The sequence below is a fragment of the Myotis myotis genome, unplaced genomic scaffold (assembly GCF_014108235.1).
Source record: "Myotis myotis isolate mMyoMyo1 unplaced genomic scaffold, mMyoMyo1.p scaffold_m19_p_8, whole genome shotgun sequence".
NCBI classification, from domain to species: domain Eukaryota; kingdom Metazoa; phylum Chordata; class Mammalia; order Chiroptera; family Vespertilionidae; genus Myotis; species Myotis myotis.
The window spans coordinates 93,182,273-93,203,883 of record NW_023416390.1 but is presented as its reverse complement, the minus strand read 5'-3'; the positions used below and the strand labels follow the sequence as shown (position 1 = coordinate 93,203,883).

Below are 21,611 nucleotides of genomic sequence, written 5' to 3'. Positions count from 1 at the left end.
CGGGCCGGGCTTCCCCGCAGCCCTGGGCTCCAGGCCGGGAAGCCGAGGCCCTGGTCTGAGTGTCTGGGAGGCCCGTTTCCCGCATCTTCTCCGGGGCCCTCCCCGCGGTGCCGGCCGGGGCGCCGGACCTGGGGGGAAGCGCGACGTGGGCTGGGCCTTTGTGCCCGTCCCGTGGGCTGTCCCCTGTCCCAGCGCTTCAGTAATTCCCGGCCCTGACCGAACCGCCTTCCTGTTCTGAGTTGGGAGAATAGTTAAGACGACAAACGCTTGGCTAAGCATGCACTGCTGCTTTTCTGTAAATGTTTTCAAAATAGTTTTTCAGCTCATTTGTGGTTTCACACTGTTGCTTAGGTAAGCAATTGTCTGTAATACCTGTATAGAGATGAGGTGCCGAAGGCATGCAGAATCGCAGTTCCCTAGCCTTACGTCCTTTTTTTTGGTGTTGATCTCCCCGGTCCCGCCCTCCCGTTGCTTCATTTGTAGGCGTTTGTGCGGCCTCCTCTTGCGGGAGGACAGGGCTGCATCCTCAGCGCCCTCTTCTCCCCCTGCCCTCACTGTTCAGTGTTAAATTTCCAAGTTACCGGTTTTATTATGACAACATATTCTTTACTCTTAGGTTGATTAGCTCTTTATATGATAGTGATTCCACTCTTATTCAACTTTTTTGTTTTCCTGTAGGTGACTGCTTCATTTAAAAAGATTCATTTTTATTTTTACTAAACTTTCAACCAAGTCTTCCCATATCCTGCAACAGCCCTAAATTCCTCTCCATACACTTTTAATTTCTGTTTTTAAAGCATCGGTGAAAGGGAGGTGGCAGCTCATTGACACCATTTTGTGATCGCATAGTACATGTTTGTTTAAGGAGATCCCCTGCTTCTGCACTGCAGTTCCTGAGCTCTTCGTCCTAAGCACATGCTGGGCACCAGGCACCAGGCAGTGCAGGGTGCCAGCACTCCCCAGGGAACCCGCATCCCTGCTGTGGTGGCACTTGCATTCAAGTGAGGGGAGAGCCACGTTAAACCCATGACATGATAAATTCTGCAGCCCATTAGGAGGTGGTAAGTAAGTGCTGTGATCACAATAGACTCGGTGATCCAGGAAGCTGAAATAGTTACAGAGCACACTGTTACTTAGAGGTTGTTGACTTGGTCCTTAGTTATGTTTCTTAAGCTTCACATTCTTTTTAGGGTGCATTTTTTCTGCCGTGTGTCACAGTCCATGGGGTGGTGGTTGTCTCTATGAGTGTGATACCGTTGCCTTGTTTACACATCAGCATCATCAGTTATGCCTCATCAGTGGTCCCCTTTCCTCGCATGTTATTCTTGACTCATCGTGTTCATTACACCTGTAGATGTCATCCATCTCACACCTGAAGTGGTTTTGTTTTATTTTTAAGCAGATGATGGTGGCGCTACCCCAGTGCAGGATGAACGGGACTCAGGGTCAGACGTTGAGGAGGATGTAAATGAGCAGCACTCTGGATCAGACACGGGAAGTGTAGACCGTCACTCAGAGGTATTGGCGACACGACGTCCGGGGAGCTTTTCCCTCGCATTCTGTGAGACCTGTCTTATGTTGGAGTTGTAGAGACCCTGTCACCAGGTTTAGGCTTCAAACCCTGGGGTACAGAATTGTAAGTTTATAGAGAACTGCTTTAACAATAAGTACGGATAGTCTGTTATTTACAAAATCACAGGGAATTAACTTCTGATTGGGTCCCATTTCAGATATTAGGCAGTTCTTGGCAGTTTTTGGTTGAGAAAATAGGCCAGGCTTTTGATACTTGACTATGCTTCCCCATTCCCAAAATGATGTCTTACTGGAGCAATGACCATTTGCAAACTGAAGATATTCCTATTGAAATCGAAAGTTTGAGGGCTATCACCTTGCAAAAATTATATCAGAATTTGGCTTCGAGCTGTTCCAATGTATGAAATAACAAAGCACATGTCATTGAAAAAGCTGTTGCTTAGTGATACAGAGTTGTACTGGATTTTGTGTATAGCATTTCAACATATTTGGCCTATTACATCTTTTTTCTATTTAGTTAGTGCTAATTTAATTTTTTTCAACAGTATTCTGTAGTATTGAGAGTAAAAGTTTTTTGTTAAACTCATTCCTAACTTTTATTATTTTTTTACTTATTGATTGTTTTGAAGAGAGACATCTCATTGTTGTTCCACTTGTTTATGCATTCATTGGTTGATTCTTGTATGTGCCTTGACTGGGGCTTGAACTCATAACCTTGGCATATTGGGATGATGTTCTAAGCAACTGAGCTACCAGGCCCGGGCCAGACATATTTTTTTAACTGTTTAATTTGCTTCCCTGGTTGTATCATCTGTATTGCACAATGTTAACAAAATAAAGCTGGGATACTTTTCAATAAGTCAGCTATGAGTTTTGGTAAACACAAACTGAAACAAACACATAGGAATGATAAAGATGGCCAAATTTTCTTTTAAGAACTGATATTCCATATATTTTGCTTGATTATGCATGTGCAGAAAATTGTCCAGTTTTTTTTAAGTGGTAGGTCTAATTGTTAGAGATCGTATTATTGACTCTGTTCTTTGACATGTCATTAGTATATTCATATATTCAGTAAATATTTATTCAGCACCTGTTGTGTCTGGCTCTTTTGACAATCAGTGACTAAATGAGGTCCCACTTTTTAAAATTATATAGTTGGTTGGAAGATGATAAACACTATAGAGAAAGGTAGAACAGAGTGAAGGGTGCCAGGAGGAAGGGCAGGTTTTGGTGTTAAATAGGGAGGTACAGGAGGCCTTATTAAGAAAGTGACGTTTGAGTCAAGACCTGAAGGAGGGTGAGGGAAGAGCCACTTGGCCATGTGGGGGAAGAACATCCCTAAGATGGGACTGTGCTTGATGTCTTCAAGGAATCCCCTGGAGCTAGTGTGGCTAGTGTGGAGTCAGGAAGCAGGTATGATCAGAAAGCTAAATGGACTGGGAGAAAGGCTTATATCACTCATTTTTTTTTGTATACTCTTAAACACTTACACTAAATTCTAATTAATGTGTTATTTGATAGGTAGAAATTACTTGATAATGTGAATATTGTAGTATATTTAGTATGTAATATCAGAAGTTTCTTTGGCAAACAGTAGCAGGAGCTCTATGGTGGCCTCATGATTCAGTTATAACCATCAAAAGGCTTACCTTTTAGAACCTTAAACTACTAGTTTGTAATGAGATGGATTCTAAATAATAAATGTGCATGTTGTCAGAATTTGGAAATTTTAAATACTTAAAGAGAAAATTAAATTACCATACTCCTATTACAGAAATGACTGTTAACTTTTTTATATTATTTCTCTTGCATTTTATTCTCCCTCATGTATATAATAGGTGTATTTGTTTTAACTTACTTAAGATTTTATTATGTATTGTATCTATATATTTTTGTCTTCTCTTCTGATTATACCTTAAGTATTTCCCCATGTCATTAAATGTTCTCACTAGCATAATTTTTAATAATATGATGTACCATTACTTACTTATTCAATAATTTTCTAATTTTTTTTTACATTTAGACTATTTAGTCATTATAAGTGGAGCTGCTATGGACATTTTTGAACATAAACATTTGTCCTTTTCTAAAAAAAAATTTTTTTGTTACTTACAAATCTGCCAGGAGAGTTAACCAGAATAAAGAGGCTAAGATATTTTAAAGCTTTTCTTAGATATTTCCCTCCAGAAGCGTTATCCTAATTTGCTGTACTACTAGTTAGTAGTTTGCGAGTGCCAATTGTACTCCTAAGTGTTGAGTTCTGGATTAATGTTCTTTTGCCTTTTTAAAATGGCTTCTAAAGAGAGATCGTGGATTGTTTTTTAGAAGCTAATAGGATGTTAAAAGAGTACAGTTATATTAAAGTGAACAGTGCAGATTACAGGGCCCAAGCCTAAAATGTGTATTATTTCCTATTGGTGTCTTAGAGTGTGACACAAATTTTGTGGCTTAAACAACAAATATTTGCCTGTGACTGACTGTGGCTCAGTTGGTCCCATGCACCCAAAGGTCACAGGTATGATTTCCCGTCAGGGCACATGCCCAGGTTGCTGGTTCAGTTCCTGGTTAGGTTGTGTACAGGAGGCAACCTAACGATGTTTCTCTCTCACATGGATGTTTCCCTTCCCCCCTCCCCTTTCTCTCACCCAAGGTTATTTTTTCCATTGATTTTTATGGAAGGGAGGGAGGGGGAGAGAGAGAGAAAGAGAGAGACATCAATTGGTTGCCTCCCACATGTGCTGGCACCCTGGGCTGGGGTCAAACCTGCCACCTAGGTATATGCCCCCTGATTGGGAATCAAACCCACAACCTTTCAGTCCATGGGCCAGCGCTCTGACCACTGAGCAAAACAGAGCAGATCCTTTATTTTTTAATTGGGCTCTGTGTTTTTTTATTATTGAGTTGTAAGAGTTGTGTTTTTGTTTTTTTAAGTTTGGATACAAGCCCCTTATTAGATGACTGATTGGCAAATATTTGCATTGCGTGATTTGTCTTTTCACGTTGGTGTCCTTTAAAGCACTAGAGTTTTAAATTTGAAGTCCACTTTATCCAATTTTTCTTTTATTGCTTATGTTTTTAGTGACATCTCTAACAATCCTTTTCCAAATCCAGGCATCAAGATTTACCCCTCTGTTCTAAGAATTTTATAGTTTTAGCTCTTACATTTAGGTATTTGATCCATTTTGAATTGATTTTTTATATACTTATATATACTTCGAGATAAGGATCCAATTGTACACCTGAAACCTATATAGTTTTATTATCCAATGTCACCCCAATAAATGTAATAAAAATTAAATTAATTTTAAATTTAGATGGTAAAAAAAATCTGTTGATCATAGGGTGTATGGGTTTATTTCTGGACTTTCAATTCTAATCCATTCAAATCTACGTCTATCTTTGTGCCATGGTGCTTTGAGTATGTTTTGATGTTAGGAAGTGTGAGTCCCACTTTTTTCCAAGATTGTTTTGTCTGTTCTGGGTCCTTGCAATTACATATGTACTTTAGAATCAACTTGTCAGTTTCTGCAAAGAAGTTAGCTGGGATTTTGGTAGGATTGTTCTAAATTCATAGAGCAGTTTGTGTAAGTGATGTCATCTTGACAGCATGAGGTCCCTTGATCATAATATGGGACGTCTTTTTATTTAGGTCTGTAATTTGTTTCAACAATAATTTTTAGTTTTCCATGTACAAATGTTGCATTTCTCTGTTAAATTTGTCCGTATGTTATTTTCTTTAATGTTTATTAGTAGTAAGTGGACTTGTTTTATGAATTTTATATTTAGATTGTTCCCAAACATTTTTCTTACTATTAATTCTAATTTACTTCATCGTGGTCTTGAGGTTTGTTTTATGGCCTAGTGTATGGTTCATCTGGAGATGTTCCATGTGTACTTAAGAAGTTTATATATTCTGTCTTTGAATCTATAGTGTGTCTCCTGTGATCAACATATAGTTGGATCATTTCTTTAATCAAATCTGTCTCCTGATTGGCTTGCTAAGTTCATTCATGGGTAATGTTATTGAAAGAGTTGGAGTGTGCCAGTTACTTTGTTTTCTATATGTCTTGTGTCTTTTTGTTGTTAACCTGTTCTTCCTTTACATCGTCATTAAGTGAATATTTTCTAATGTAGCATTTACATTATTTTAGGTCAAATTTCTTTTTATCATAGCAAAATAAGAGAGTCTTTAAGTTAGAGTAATTCACTTAGTTATTGAATTTTGTACTGGACAAATCAGCTTATCCATTGTGCTTTGGGAATACTCAGTCATCTTAAAAAGGTTCAGCCTTGCCAGTGTGGCTCAGTGGTTGAGCAACGACCCATGAACCAAGAGGTCCCGGGTTCAATTCTCAGTGGAGGCATATGCCCAGGTTGGAGGCTCAATCGCCAGTGGGGTGTGCAGGAAGCAGCCAGTTGATATCTGTCTCTCTCTCATGGGTGTTTCTACCTCTCTATTCCTCTCCCTTCCTCTCTAAAATCAATAAAAACATATTTTTTAAAAGGTTCAAGTCTTTTTTGAGGGGGAAAGACATGACATATATGCAAATTTTTTTCCAACTTTACTGAGATATGATTAACAAGAGTGTAAGATACTTAAAGTGTGAAAGATCAGACAGAGGCCTAAAACCAGACTACAGGCTTTATTAGAGGAAAAGCACCTGCCGGGCTCCCTCACAAGGGGAGGACAGCAGCACGTGCAGGGGTGGGCACGCCTTTTGAGGGGCGGAATGGGAAGGGGTGGGGGGCTTAGTGTACTCGGCGCATACTGATTGGTGGCTTACTGCATTGTCCATATAGAACAAGGGCTTAGGGTATTTGGCAGGTGTGGATTGGTGGTCCAATGTATAGTCCATACAAGGTACCTGGTTAGTCACTCAGGTATTTCTGGGCTGCAGGTTACTTCATACCCCGCCCACCAGTTGGGGGAAGGGAGGATCTATCAAAGTGTACATTGTGATATTTGATATACATACACATTGTCAAAGGATTCCTTCCGTCTGGTTAATAGATTCATCACCTCACATACTTACCTGTGTGTGTGTGTGTGTGTGTGTGTGTGTGAACATTTAAGTTCTGTTTTCTTAGAAATTTTCTATTATACAACACAGTGTTATCAACTATAGTAACCATGTTACACACTAGGTCCCAAGACCTTATTCACCTTCAGGCTAAAGTTTGTATCCTTCTACCATCTCCTCCCTATTTCCCCCACCCTCCATCCCCTGGCAACCACTTTTCTACTATCAGTTTCTCTGCTTTTGACTTCTTTTTTAGATCCCACATATAAGCATATCATGTAGTATTTGTTTTTCTCTTTCTGGCTTATTTCACTTAGCTTAATGCCCTCATGCTCCATCCTTGTTAAAATAGGTAAGGTTTTCTTTTTTTGGCTGAATATTCCATTGTATATATGTATATACCACATCTTATCCATTCATCGGTTGATAGACACAAGTTGTTTCCGTTTCTTGACTAGTGAATAATGCTGCAGGAAACATGGGAATACAGGTAGCTCTTCGATACCCTGTTTTCAGTTCCTTAGGGTGTATATCCAGGAGTTGGATTGCTGGATCTTTTTTTTTTTTTAATAGATTTTTATTGATTTCGGAAAGGAAGAGAGAAATAGAAACATCATTGATGAAAGATAATTATTGATCAGCTGCCTTCTGCATGACCCCTATGGGGGATTGAGTCTGCAACCCAGACTTATGCCCTGACAGGGAATCGAACCATGACCTCTGGTTCATAGGTCAACACAATTTTTTGAGGAACTTCTACATTATTTTCCATAGTGACTGTCCCAATTTACATTCCTATCCTCTTGTTATCTTGCATTTTTTATGACATTCATTCTAACAGGTTTGAGGTGATCTCTCATTGTGATTTTGATTTGCATTTCCCTAATGATTGCTGATGTTGAGCACATTTTCATGTACCTGTTGGCTATTTGTTTGTCTTTGAGAAAATATCTATTCAGCTCCTCTGCCCATTTTTTAATCAGATTGCTTATTTTTTTCTGTTGAGTTGTGTGGTTTTCATATCTATTTTGGTTATGGACCCCTTATCAGATATATTATTTGCAAGTATTTTCTTCCATTCGTTATGTTGCCTTTTTATTTTGTTGATGATTTCCTTTGCTGTGCAGAAACTTTGTAGTTTGCTGTCTTCCCACGTGTTTATTGCGTGTATTGCCTTAGCTTTGGGTGTTTAGTCCCAAAAAATTGCCAAGACTGTTGTCAAGGAGCTTACCTGTTGTCTTCTTCTAGGAGTTTTACAGCTTTAGGTCTTAAATTCAAGTTTTGAGGTCATTTTTAGTTGATCTCTGTGTGTGTGGCTGCCCAGTTTTCCCAATACCATTTAAGAGACTGTAGTTTCCCCACTGTATATTCTTGCCTCCTTTGTCATAAAATAATTGGCCATATATGCATGGGTTTATTTTTGGGCTGTCTATTCTGTTCCGTTGATCTTTGTTCCTGTTTTTATGCCAATACCATGCTGTTTTGGTTACTATAACTTTTTAATATAGTTTGAAATCAGGAAGTGTGATCTCTTCAGTGTTGTTCTTAAGATTGTTTTGGCTGTTTATGGTGTGTATGTGGTTCCATGAAAATTTTAGGATTGTTTTATTCCTGTGAAAAAAAATGCCATTGGAATTTTGATAGGGATTGTATTGAATCTATAGGTTGCTTGGTAATGTGGACATTTTAACAATCTTAGTTCTTCATCCATGAGCATGAATATCTTTTCATTTATTTATGTGTTCAATTTCTTTCACCAGTCTTATGGTTTTCAGTGTACAGCTCTTTCACTTCTTTGATTAAATTTATTTCTAAGAATATTCTTTTTGGTGCAGTTGTAAATGAGATTGTTGGATTTTGTGTATTGATTTTGTATCCCTAAACAGTACTGAATTGTTTATTAGTTCTAACAGTTTTTTGGTAGAGTCTTTTGGCTTTTCTGTATGTCCTATGTCATTGGGAAATGGTGACAGTTTTACTTCTTCCTTTACATTTTGGAAGGTTGTTAATTCTTTTTCTTGCCTAATGGCTCTGTCTAGGACTTTCAGTACTAGATAGTGAATAAAAGTGGAGAGAGTGAGCATCCTTGTTGTACCTGCCTGATCTTAGAATAAAATCTTTCAGCCTGACTGGTTGAGCATCGACCTATGAACCAGGAGGTCATGCTTCAATTCCCGGTCAGAGCACATGCCCAGGTTGCTGGCTTGATCCCCGGTAGGGGGCACGAAGGAGGCAGCCCATCAGTGATTCCCATCATTGATGCTTCTCTCTCTCTCTCTCTCTCTCTCTCCCTTCTTCTCTGAAATCAATTATGTTGAGGTACCATTCCCTCTGTACCCAGTTTGTGGAGTTTTTATCATGCATGGATGTTGAATTTTGTCAAATGCCTTTTCTGCATCTGTTGAGATAATATTATTTTTATCTTTCATTTTATTAGTGTAGTGTGCCACATTGATTGGTTTGTAGAAGTTGAATCACCCTTGAATCTCTGGAATAAATCCCATTATATCATGGCGTATGATCCTTTGTTGGATTAGGTTTGTTGAGGATTTTTGCATCTATTTCATCAGGAATATTGGCCTATAGTTTTCTTGTCATGTCCTTGTATGGTAGCTTTGGTATCTGAGTAATGCTGGCCTCATAAAATGAGTTTGGATGTGTAACTTTCTCGTATTTTTTGGAAGGATTGGTATTAATTCTTTAAATGTTTGGTAAAATTCAGCAGCCATCTATTCCTGGACTTGTTGGAATGTTTTTGGTAACTGATTAAATTTCCTTACTAGTAATTAGTCTGTTCCACTTTCTCTTTCTTCATGATTCAGTCTTACTAGGTTGTATGTCTCTAAGAACGTATTCATTTCTTCTGTGTTGTCCAATTTGTTGGGCTACAATCGTTCTTACTCTCTTAAGGTTCTTTTATTTGTGTGGTATCAATTATAATATCTTTTGTTTATAATTTTGACTTTCTAGTGGTTTGTAAGTTTTATTGATTTTTTCTATTGACCTTTTTGTCTCTGTTTCATTTATTTCTGCTCTGATCTTTGTTCTTTCTTTTTTAAAAAAAATATATTTTACTGATTTTTTTTTTTTTTACAGAGAGGAAGGGAGAGGGATAGAGAGTTGGAAACATCGATGAGAGAGAAACATCGATCAGCTGCCTCCTGCACACCCCCTACTGAGGATGTGCCCGCAACCAATGTACATGCCCTTGACTGGAATCGAACCCAGGACCCCTCAGTCCGCAGGCCGACGCTCTATCCACTGAGCCAAACTGGCTAGGGCTGATCTTTGTTATTTCAATCTTCCTTTGTTGCTGTTGTTTCTAGTTCATTGGGGAGTAAAGTTTGGTTGTTTGAGATCTTTTTCTTGATGTAGGCATTTATCACTGTAACCTTGCCTGTTAAAACTGCTTTTGCTATGTCCATACATTTTGGTGTGTTGTATTTTTATTTTCATATGCCTCAAGAAATATTTATATTTTCATTTCTTTTTGACCCATTGGTAGTTTAGTAGCATGATCTATCTGTTGTTGAAATGAGGTATTGAAGTCCTCTACTATTATTGTATTGCTGTCTTATTTCTCCTTTCAGGGGTTTTAATATTTGCTTTATATATTTAGGTGCTCCAATGTTAGGTACATAAATATTTATAAGTGTTAATTAACACCTTGTTGGATTATATATCATTTATCATTATATTATGCACTTTGTCTCTTATTATAGTTTTTGACTTGAAGCCTGTTTTGTCTGATATAGCCATTCCTGCTTTCTTTTGTTTTCCATTTATATGGAATATCTTTTTCTATCCCTTTGCTTTCAGTGTGTGTCCTTAAAGCTGAAGGGAGTCTCTTATAGGCAATGTATAGAGATGGGTCTTGTTTCTTTATCCATTCAGCCAGTGTATGTCTTTTGATTGGAGAATTTAGTCCATTTACACGTATAATAATTATTGATAGGTGTAGACTTACTATTGCTATTTTGCTCATTGTTTTCTGGCTATTTTATAATTCCTTTGCTCTTCTTTTGTTCTCTTCCTATGTGGTTTGAAGATTTTCTGTAGTGGTATGCTTTCATTCCTTTCATTTACTTTTTGTCTCTATAGGTTTTTGCTTTGTGGATTACCATGAGGTTTACATAACATATTTATAAGTCTCTTTTAAGCTGATAACCTAATTTCTAACACAACACACCTTTACATTTTTATTTTTACACCCCCCCCTTTTTATGTTTTTGATGTCACACTTTCCATCTTTTCCCCTTGTGTATCCATTAATAAATTATTGTAGTGGTATTTTTTTTTAATATATTGTATTGATTTTTTTCAGAGAGGAAGGGAGAGAGATAGAGAGTTAGAAACATCAATCAGCTGCCTCCTTCACACTCCCTACTGGGGATGTGCCCGCAACCAAGGTACATGCCCTTGACCAGAATCGAACCTGAGACCCTTGAGTCCTCAGGCTGACGCTCTGTCCACTGAGCCAAACTGGTTAGGGCTGTAGTGGTATTTTTTAATGCTTTTGTGCATTTAAATTTTTTTGATAATATGTTCACTATGCTTTTTTAGTTCTTTCTTTAGTAGTTATAGGGTTTGCCACATATCTTTTTTTTTTAAAATATATTGATTTTTTACAGAGAGGAAGGGAGAGGGATAGAGAATTAGAAACATCGATGAGAGAGAAATATCAATCAGCTGCCTCCTGCACACCTCCCACTGGGGATGTGCCCACACCCAAGGTACATGCCCTTAGCTGGAATCAAACCTGGGACCCTTCAGTCCGCAGGCTGACACTCTATCCCAGCCGTGGGCAAACTACGGCCCGCGAGCCGGATCCGGCCCGTTTGAAATGAATAAAACTAAAAAAAAAAAAAAGACCGTACCCTTTTATGTAATGATGTTTACTTTGAATTTATATTAGTTCACACAAACACTCCATCCATGCTTTTGTTCCGGCCCTCTGGTCCAGTTTAAGAACCCATTGTGGCCCTCGAGTCAAAAAGTTTGCCCATCCCTGCTCTGTCCACTGAGCCAAACCGGTAAGGGCATCCACATATATCTTAACTTATCAGAATTAGCTTCAGATTTATAGCAGCTTAGTTCCAATGGTATATAGAAATACTACTTCTATATAGCTTTATTCTCTATGTAATATTGTTGTTATACATATTATGTCTGTTAATGTTGCAAATCCAACAATACCTTATTATAATTATTACTTTACCATCTGAAATAATGTCCTTAGCTTAAGAAAGCTCTACCATCCACCTCCTTTGTAGTGTTATCGTCAAATGTATTACACATATATTACATATCTATGTATCACAGGCCCAACCCTACACTGTGTGCATATTACTCGGTACAGCTACTGTTTAAATCCATTAAAATAAGAAAGGAGAAAACATGCGTTTATACTGTCCTTTATAATTACACTTGAGGCCAGTGCATGAAAATTCATGCAAGAGAGGGCCTTCCTTCCCCCGGCTGCCGGCACTGGCTTCCCTCCAGGACCCGGGACCCGGGACCCAGCTTCGTCAGGAAGGATGTCCGGTCTAATTAGCATATTACCCTTTTATTATTATAGATCATGACTAATGCTCATTGTTTTTTCATGTGAGGTCATGTTTACCATCTGAGGTCACTTGCTTTAGGCCTGTAGAACTTTATTTATTTTATGGTGTGTCTGCTAGACAAATTCTCTCATTTTATGATTATCTGAGAAAGTTTTCATTTCTTTTACGCTTAATAATTATTTTTGAAAGATGGTTTTGTTGGATATGGGATTCTTGGTTGACAGGTTTTTTTTCTTTGAGAACTTTGAATATTTTATCCCCCTGCTTCTGGCCTCCATTTTCCTGCAGCATAATTTTATCAGCAAGCTAATTAAGTCAAATTCTGGCTCCTTTGACAGAATAGTTTCTGAGGTCTGTGTTTGATACTTGTTTTGACACCAGAATGGTTTTTTCCAGCTGTCTTACTTTCTGCTTCTCTCCTACAAAGTAGGTCTGTATGAGAATCCTTGCGGAAACACTTTCCATAAAGGCAGCAGTGAGTTGTCTTGACTCTCCTTCCAGTGCCTTCCACCACACCTTCCAGTATTCTTGAAAATGCTTAGCCTGAAAGCCCTAAGCTTGGTGACAAATGAAGTCAGTTTCATTGGGGAGGGATTAGGAGCTATCTGTTTTACTGCCTGCTTTTTCTCCAGGGCTCTTAAACTGGTGGTGGGGGACAATGGAAAACTTCTCTCTGAGTGAAACCCAGATGTACACTGAGCTCTCAGTTGGAGGTAGAGATTAGATAGTGCTCTTGGCTTACCTCTTCTGGCATGGAACCACTGTCTCATAGGTTGATGCAAGGGCACTCAGGTGTTCTCCGTTTACTGCCCCCAAGTAGAGCCTTCTTTCCACTATTGAGGGCTGCGTAGAAGATGGGATCCCACCTCTCGGTTTGCACTTCATAATAGGTCGTTTGCAGCAGGATGAGAAATGCTGGTGTCCTTTTCGTGGGAAGAAAGCCCTTCACCTGGGAGCTGGAGGAAAAGGGTACCCTGAGTCTTGGCTGTAGCCGTCTGGAATGGAGTCTCCTCCACTGACCTTGAAGTTGTAAGGGAGGCGTGGTCTTGGTTCAAATACCAGACTCTTGCTTCTCTTACCAAATGTTTGTAGAACTTCTTGGAGAGATGCTTCTTCATTTGTTCTTTGCTTACAGGACCATTTCCAGAGGCTTTCAATGGTGGTTTTTAAATACTTTTAACCAATTTCACTGGGGAGCAGGTTATTGGAACTTTTTAGGCTGTCAATCTGTTGCTGGTGAAAAATGAGTTCTTTTGTGGTGTCATGAGGAAAGCAGGTCAAAGGCACTGCATGGAGGAGTTAAAATGTGATGCAGGATTTTATTGTGAGTTCGGGGACGGAGAGGGTGGGCAGGCGCTACAGCACTGCCCTGACAGTCCTCCATCTCTCTTCTTGGTCAGGTAAAGGACCGGCACCATTCACATGCTCCAACCCGGACTCCTGACTTTCCCCAGCAAACTCTGGGGGGTTTCCTGTCCTCTCTCCAATCTGATGCCTTTCCCATGTTCCCAGGCGAGGTCCCGCCCTGTCTCCGCACCCTGACTCCCACGGAGCATGCCCACAAGTGCCATTACAGCAGCCCGCTCCTCTTGAGCATGTGCCCAGCGAGGAGTCTCCTCCCGTCGCTCTGGTACCAGACCGGGCCTCAGCACCCCGGGGAGATGGTCCTATCCCTTCTGAGGATGAAGTCTCCTCTCCGGCAGTTCCCTGTAGTGTGTGAGCCTGTCTGGTGACAGTCAGCTGGTGGGGATGCTGCTGCCCTGCTCCCTGCTCCAGCTTCCCCGTTTAAGATGATCTAATCCCCTTTGCTTCCTTATGTTAATAACTAGCTCTCTTCCTCATGCTAATAACTACCTATGTACGCTGACATCTCCCCACCCAGAGAATGTGAGCCTTTATAATCTTTCTTTTTAATTAAATCTTTATTGTTGAAAGTATTACATATGTCCTCTTTCTTCCCCCATGGACCTTTCTAACCCGTTCCTGCCCCCCACCCCAGGCCTTCACCACCCTGTTGTCTGTATCTATGAATTATGCCTATAAACATACAAGTTCTTTGGTTGATCACTTCCCACCCACCCACCCTCCCCGCCTTCCCTCTGAGATTCTGCATTCGATTCCATGCTTCTATGTCTCTGGATCTATTTTGTCCATCAGTTTATTTTGTTACTTAGATTCCACATATGATCATGTGATACTTGTCTTTCTCTGTCTGACTTATTTCACTTAGCATAACACTCTCCATGTCCCTCCATGCTGTCTCAAAGGGTAAGGGATCCTTTTTTACTGCTGTATAGTATTCCATGGTATAAATGTACCATAGCTTTTTTATCTGCTCATGTACTGATGGACACTTGAGCTGTTTTCCAGCTCTTAGCTATTGTAAGTTGTGCTGCTATGAACACAGGGGTGCATACATTCTCTCTGCTTGGTGTTTTGGGTTTCTTAGGGTTTCTAGAAGTGGGATCACTGGATCAAATGGCAGTTCCATATTTTTTTGAGGAACTGAGTTGTTTGGTTCTTTACTAGGTTTCCTACCTGACTTTCATGTACTACTTTGAAATTTACAACTTGATATTTGCTTTAAGACAGTTTATTATTTACTTTGTAATTTTTAAATATCAGCTTCTCTGTGTGTATTGTAGCCCTGGTCCATAAGGAGGGTGACTACTACAGCATGTATTCTGAGATAAATGACCAATTGTTCATTATGGATAGCCAGCAGCTATTTATAACAACGGTGTGAATGATTTTAAGAGGGGAGGTGTGAAGTGTTATAGTCATTTCTAAAGCCTCCAAGGACACTCAGAGTGCTCAGTTTCTCTGACAGTGGCTATTAGGGGGATTTTTTTTTTTTTTTTACAATTTCTACTACTGAGTTATTGTACTCATATCTAACTTAAAAAACTGTACTTTGGATATTTTTAAAGTATATTTTTTATTGATTTCAGAGAGAAGGGAGGGGGGGAGACATAGAGAGGGAGAGATAGAAACATTAATGATGAGAGAGGATCATTGACCGGCTGCCTCCTGCACGCCCTCTACTGGGGATTGAGCCCACAACCCAGGCATGTGCCCGGATCAGGAATCCGATCTTGACCTCCTGGTTCATAGGTCGATGCTCAACCACTAAGCCATGCCTGCTGAGCTGGATTTTTTTTTTTTAAGTTTGCAATTTAAAGTAATTTCAATCTGAAACCCGTCTAAAATGCTTGAATATTGTTTTTTGTTGTTGTTTTTAATCCTCACCTAAGGACATGCTGAGAGAAAGAGAGAGAGAGAGATGCATTGGTCGGTTGCCTTCCACCCCCACCCTGAGTGGGGATTGGACCCGCAACCCAGATATGTGTCCTGACCAGAAATCAAACCAGCAACCTTCCAGGGCACAGGATGACATTCAGCCAGCTGAGCCCCCCGGCCAGGGACTATTGTTGATAACTTGTAAGCTTGTATGATTTCTAATGTATTCTTTTTCCCAAACCTCATGATGTCTTGTCTAAGTGCATTCTCAAACTCAAGTCTATCAAATAGCACTTTCTTACTACAGTAATTTCTTTACCTTTTCCCCCCACCATGCCACAAGTCATGGATAGATAGTCTGGTTTAATGAAACTCCTTAAAACTGATGGGAATTCATAAGTTTTGTAATCATTATCATATGTAGTGTCCTTGCAATGGTTGCTTGTTTTGGAATGCACACATCATGTGTTAGGAAATCTGGGGTAGAGTATAGCAGGTAAGTTTTGGGATAATTGCCCGGTTTGTGGTTTTTCTCTATTTGGGGAGTGGCTCTCTGTGCTGTGCCCGTGCTCTGGCAGTAACCCATTGAATCGCTGAGTCTCACAGCATCTAGTATTGCTGTAGCCCACTGGACTCTCTCTCCCAGACACTGACGTTTAGCGGGGCTAGCTACTCATTTCTGTGATGCTCTGGTGAAAAGAGCCTGGAGGTCCCTTTTCTGAGCTCTCTAAGTTGTCCTACCCTTCCTGAGTCTCAGTCATCTGTCCCACTTTGATTCTGGAAAGATTGTTCCTTTTTCTGGAGATGGTTCTATTGTTTGCAACTAAAATAGAGTCACAACACAAGCATGGTGTTAGAGATATGTCATGGCATGTCATAGAAAGCATTCCAGGAGCCGGTTACAATTTTACTTTTGCCTCTTGCTTCAGTTGCCTCTGCTGGTATTTTTCCACCTCAGTGATCTAGTTAACTTCTTAACTCAGTCATCACAAGCTAATGTAAAACCTGTTGTTACACACCTTTTATAGCTCACTCTCATAGATCATTTCCTGTTGGCTTTCAAAATAATTATGCATACCTTCATAATAGGGGTATGTTCTATTTGGCTGGCTCCTCATTAGACAACAGCTCCTGAAGTGTCCGTTAAGTATAGGCATTGTGAAAACCTGACATGCCATTTATCTTGTCACTGGATTCTCTTGTCAATTTATTTTATAGCATGATTGGTGGGCATATACATTATTAAAGATTCTTTGTTCCTTGGAAATTGAGTTCATGTAATAACAGTCTTATATTTTAAAGAGAAATATTTAGTAAATAGACTTAGTAAATTTTTAACCGAGAAATCCTTTCACTTTTTAAACCAGAATATTATCACTGTTATTGAAAGATGCTAAAAGGGGGAAAAATTCCCCAGATCCTAAAACACTTTGTTATTAGTGTCTTTGTATGTTTAATTTTGTATATTTTTCTATGCATTTTAGAAGATAGCTGTAAAATACATATATTAAGTTCATATATGTTTTCAGATTACTTCTAAGTAACGTGTCAGTATAATTAGATTAGTCATGTTTTCCCTAAAACTTAAACTTTTCTACCTGGGTTACTAGATGTATGATTAAGACTGCGCCAATCCTGTTTTCTTACCATATAGAGTACTGTTGTGAAGAGTAAATGAACTAATAGGAGAGAATCTAACATTGTATCTAGCTGAGGTACTTGGTAAATGTTCATTACACCTCTCGTTTGTTTAGGTTAACTAGGGAGAATATGCCATTTTTTTTGACCCTTTAAAGTTTTATATTTATTTTTCTTAAAATAATTTTAACTTTGTAAAATCCCCTTTTAAAAGAAGTTGGGTACATGTTTGTTCATATTTCTTTGAAAACTATGTTTAGGAGCTAGAAATATGTGAGAAAGTTAGACTTACTTTCTTAGCTCTTTAAATTATAAGTGGTCTATAGAGTCATCGGGGTATGCTTTATAAATGTGTGTTGGTGAAAGCTGGTTACCTTTTACCCATTTTGGGATCTAAACCATGTTAGCCATTTTACAGATAGATGGCCTTCTTTAAGGTAGGATGTTACTATAAAGGAATAGGACAAGAATTATACATTTAAGTGTATTCCTACAATTTTAAAAATTGTTGAAAAATTTTAACATTTCACTGCCAAACATTTTTTTTGCACTTTCCTCATTTTTTTCTCCCTTTATTTTTCAGAATGAACCTAGTGATCAAGAAGATGGCCTCAACAAAAGACATCATGTGACAGACTCTGAGAATGAAGACCCTTCGAATCTTAACGCTAGTGACTCTGAAAGTGAGGAGCTTCAAAGGCGAAAGGACAGCGACTCTGAATCTGAAGAGCATGCAGAGCCTCCTGCAAGTGATTCTGAAAATGAGGGTGTCCTTCACCATGGGAGTGACTCTGAGAGTGAGGAGACCAAGAAATTGCCTGTTAGTGACTCTGAAAACGAGGAGCTGCTTAATGGGCATGCAAGTGACTCAGAGAATGAAGATGTTAGAAAGCATCCTGCCAGTGATTCAGAGACTGAAGAGCTCCCCAAAAGTCCGGCCAGTGACTCTGAAACAGAGGATGCTCCAAAACCTGAAATCAGTGACTCTGAGAGTGAGGAACCTCCAACACACCCAGCCAGTGACTCTGAAAACGAGGGGCCCCCCAAACCTCAAGTTAGTGATTCGGAAAGCGAGGAGCTTCCTAAACCTCATATCAGTGACTCGGAAAGCGAGGAGCCTCCGAGGACTCAGGCCAGTGACTCTGAAAATGAGGAGCTTCCCAAACCCCGTGTCAGTGACTCGGAAAGTGAGGACCCCCCAAGGCACCAAGCCAGTGACTCCGAGAACGAGGAACATCCCAAACGCCAAATGAGTGACTCAGAAAGTGAGGACCCACCAAGGACCCAGGCCAGTGATTCTGACAATGAAGAGCTTCCCAAACCCCGAGTTAGTGACTCTGAGAGTGAGGAGCCTCAGAAGGGACCTGCCAGTGATTCCGACACGGAGGAGGCCTCCAGACACAAGCCGAAGACAGCGTCAGATGATGACAGCGATGGGGAGAATAAGGGGGAGGAGACCGAAATGCAGAATGACTCCTGCCATTTAGATAGCCATATAGACAGGAAACGGTTTCACAGTTCTGACAGCGAGGAGGAAAAGCCCAAAAGGCCAAAAATTGACAGTGATGAAGATGAAGAAAAAGAGGGGGAAGAGGAGAAAGCAGCAAAGCGAAAAGCTGCTGTACTTTCGGATAGCGAAGAAGAGAAAGCATGTAAGGAATTATTTTGGGCTGGTTAGCCATAGCTTTACTTACCATCTAAGCTTATAACTGTAAAGCATTCTTTTTCTGGAATGTTAGATCTGTAATTTCTTCTGAGTTGTTCTAACAGCATTTCTTAAGTTCTGAGTGCCTCAAAATAATAAGCTAGACTGCTAGACTGCTTTCAATGGGAATATGAAAGATTTAGTATTTTTTACTGGAAGGTCATATCTCAAAGAACTATGTTTATGTGGACACCCAAGTGTTGACAGAGTTAGCTGTGCGACTCAGCCAGCTAATGCCCTGGAGGCCACCGGACAGTGACCGGACGCTCACATGTGCGCACCTCTTCAGTGAGAGATTCCATGGCTGCCAAGTATTTTAGTCTTTGCTACTTGATCACTTTTTTATGAAACTTAACCTTTTTTGGTAAGTTTCATAAAACTTATAACCTGACAGTTGTTACAGAAGGAAAAAGCACCACACATGTGCGAGTTTACTAAGGGAGATGAGACATTCCAGTAACCATCAGGGGCGATGGGCTCCGCAAAAGAATGTTCGGCCTTTTAACTCTGCTAATACTAAGCTGCATAGAAGGTGTTCTGATTATGTACATCGGCCTTGTCTTATTTTCCCCAAAAGGTAGCTATTTCATTTTTCATCTTTTGGCCACTTTTTCCTGAACAATAAGTAACTGTAAGGTGAGTGAATGAAACGTTTAGTTATTTTTTTATTCTAAAAACTGTGTCAGGAGGCCTTTGATTTTTGCCACATACTTCCATTTTAAAGTACTTGTTCTTAGTCATACAATGACTGTGACAGAGTAAGATCAGTGATGATTTCTTTTACTACAGCAGCAAAGAAGAGTCGTGTTGTCTCTGATGCAGAGGACTCTGACAGTGATGTTATATCAGACAAATCGGGCAAAAGAGAGAAGACTACAGCATCTGACAGTGAAGAAGAAGCAGGGAAAGAATTATCTGATAAGAAAAATGAAGAGAAGGATCTGTTTGGGAGTGATAGTGAGTCGGGGAATGAAGAAGAGTAAGTGACATAATAACATGAATTTTCAAGGGTTCATATAAGGTGGTAGAAAACAGTTTGTCTTCTAAGTTTTTTACACTTGCATTAAAATATTGTGTTGAGGTATAGTACAATATATCTTATCTAATTGCATAACATTGGGGATGTAGGGTTTTAGTTCCTGAACTGTTGATACAGACTCCAACGTAGGTGGATCTCAAACATAAGATCTTACATGAAAGTAGTAGAGAGGACATGTCCCAATTCACTTCTATGAAATTCAAGAATGGGTAAAACTAATCTGGTGATAGAAATCAAAATAGTGATTGGCTCTAGGATGTTGATGTGGGAAACTGACTAGAAAGGGCCCCAAGCGAACTTTCTGGGAGGATGGGTTGTTCTACATCTTAATTAGAATAATCTTACTTAAATGTGTACTTTTATCAAAACTCATTAAAATGGATGTGAGAATGGCACATTTTACTATATGAAATTATACCCTGTGACAAAAAGATTTTAGGTTTCTATGCAGATAAGAAGAAAGCAAATGAATAGTTTTTTATATTTTCTTCTCTTCTAGAAATCTTATTGCAGACATATTTGGAGAATCTGGTGATGAAGAGGAAGAAGAATTTACAGTAAGTATAAGATGGAAGTAGTACTTTCTTTGTGACTGCTTTTTTTTGTTTGCTTTTATGGTAGTGGTTCTCTAATAGGTGATTCCAATAAATAGAAACAAACAACTATGATATACTCAATAAAAACATTTTTATTTCAAAATTAAAAATTTTTTTTTTATAAAACTCTAGCCCAACCAGTGTTGCTCAATGGCTGAGCGTTGACCTATGAACCAGGAGGTTCCTGGTCTGGGCACATGCCTGGGTTGTGGGCTTGATCCCCAGTAGGGGTGTGCAGGACACGGGATCAGTAATTCTCTCTCGTTGATATTTTTATCTCTCCCTTTCCCTTCTTCTCTGAAATTAATAAAAATATATGTATAAATATGTTTTAAAACTCTAGAACAGCCGTGGGCAAACTACGGCCCGTTTGAAATGAATAAAACTAAAAAAAAAAAAGACCGCACCCTTTTATGTAATGATGTTTACTTTGAATTTATATTAGTTCACACAAACACTCCATCCATGCTTTTGTTCCGGCCCTCCGGTCCAGTTTAAGAACCCATTGTGGCCCTCGAGTCAAAAAGTTTGCCCACCCCTGCGCTAGAACAAAGTGATTCAGAAAGTGAAATAAAAAAGTTTGCAAAGCATAAAAGGAAAAATGACAGGCAAAGTTGGATTAAAGGGAGGAACACAGTAAGAGATAACAGAAGGCCCGTTGTAATGCTGGAGAGAAAGGTTCACAATAGTTTTGGAACTTCTGTCCAGCCCATTGTGTTCATCATCAGAGGAACAAGGTGACGGAGAATAACTAAGTGAATCCAGGGAGAGACAGCAGCCTAGAAAGTAAGCTCAGCGTGTGGAACTGCTTGTTCTGGGAGGTGCCTGCTCAGGCTGAGAGGCTGGTCGTGTTTTGGTGTCCTCAAGGCTCAAGAGACAGAATTGGAGGTGAAGGCTTGCTGATGTCAGAGGACCCTGAAATACCATGGACTCCTAGGATGAGGGGTGACCTGTCAGGGAAATAGCCTTTGCTCAGATGTTAGGCCAGCTTTGAATGATCTAGCAATGTAAGAACCTTGGTCTTAGAAATTTGATCACAATGATTCTTAACCTGTTGGCTAGTGTTCTTAGGCTGCTGGCATATACATACAGAAATCCTTTAGGACAAAGGTGACATCATTGTAGGCCTCAAAATATTTCTATATTTCTATAGTTTATGGTACTCCATAGATAGTTACAAAGAAAACACTAAAAACAGACAATAGAAATAGATTTAGGGGCTCTAGATATAGGAATTTTAGATATTGCCTTAAAAATATATGTGTTCAG

General features: G+C 39.5%; 1 protein-coding gene across 7 annotated transcripts in view; it reads left to right on the top strand.

Annotated features, from left to right (window-relative positions):
• Positions 1-21,611, top strand: part of IWS1 (interacts with SUPT6H, CTD assembly factor 1) — a 41,907-nt gene that overhangs the window by 420 nt on the left and 19,876 nt on the right. For 5 of the 7 annotated variants that reach the window (XR_004969120.1, XR_004969121.1, XM_036318573.1 and 2 more), the window contains exons 2-5: positions 1,400-1,518; positions 17,586-18,654; positions 19,497-19,686; positions 20,246-20,303. Coding sequence is in view for 5 of the 7 variants with exons in the window: in XM_036318573.1 (XP_036174466.1) it covers positions 1,400-1,518; positions 17,586-18,654; positions 19,497-19,686; positions 20,246-20,303 (1,436 nt within the window). In the remaining 2 variants the exon portion in view is untranslated. The remainder of the gene's footprint in view (positions 1-1,399; positions 1,519-17,585; positions 18,655-19,496; positions 19,687-20,245; positions 20,304-21,611) is intronic. The other 2 variants (XM_036318575.1, XM_036318574.1) reach the window with 2 other exon arrangements.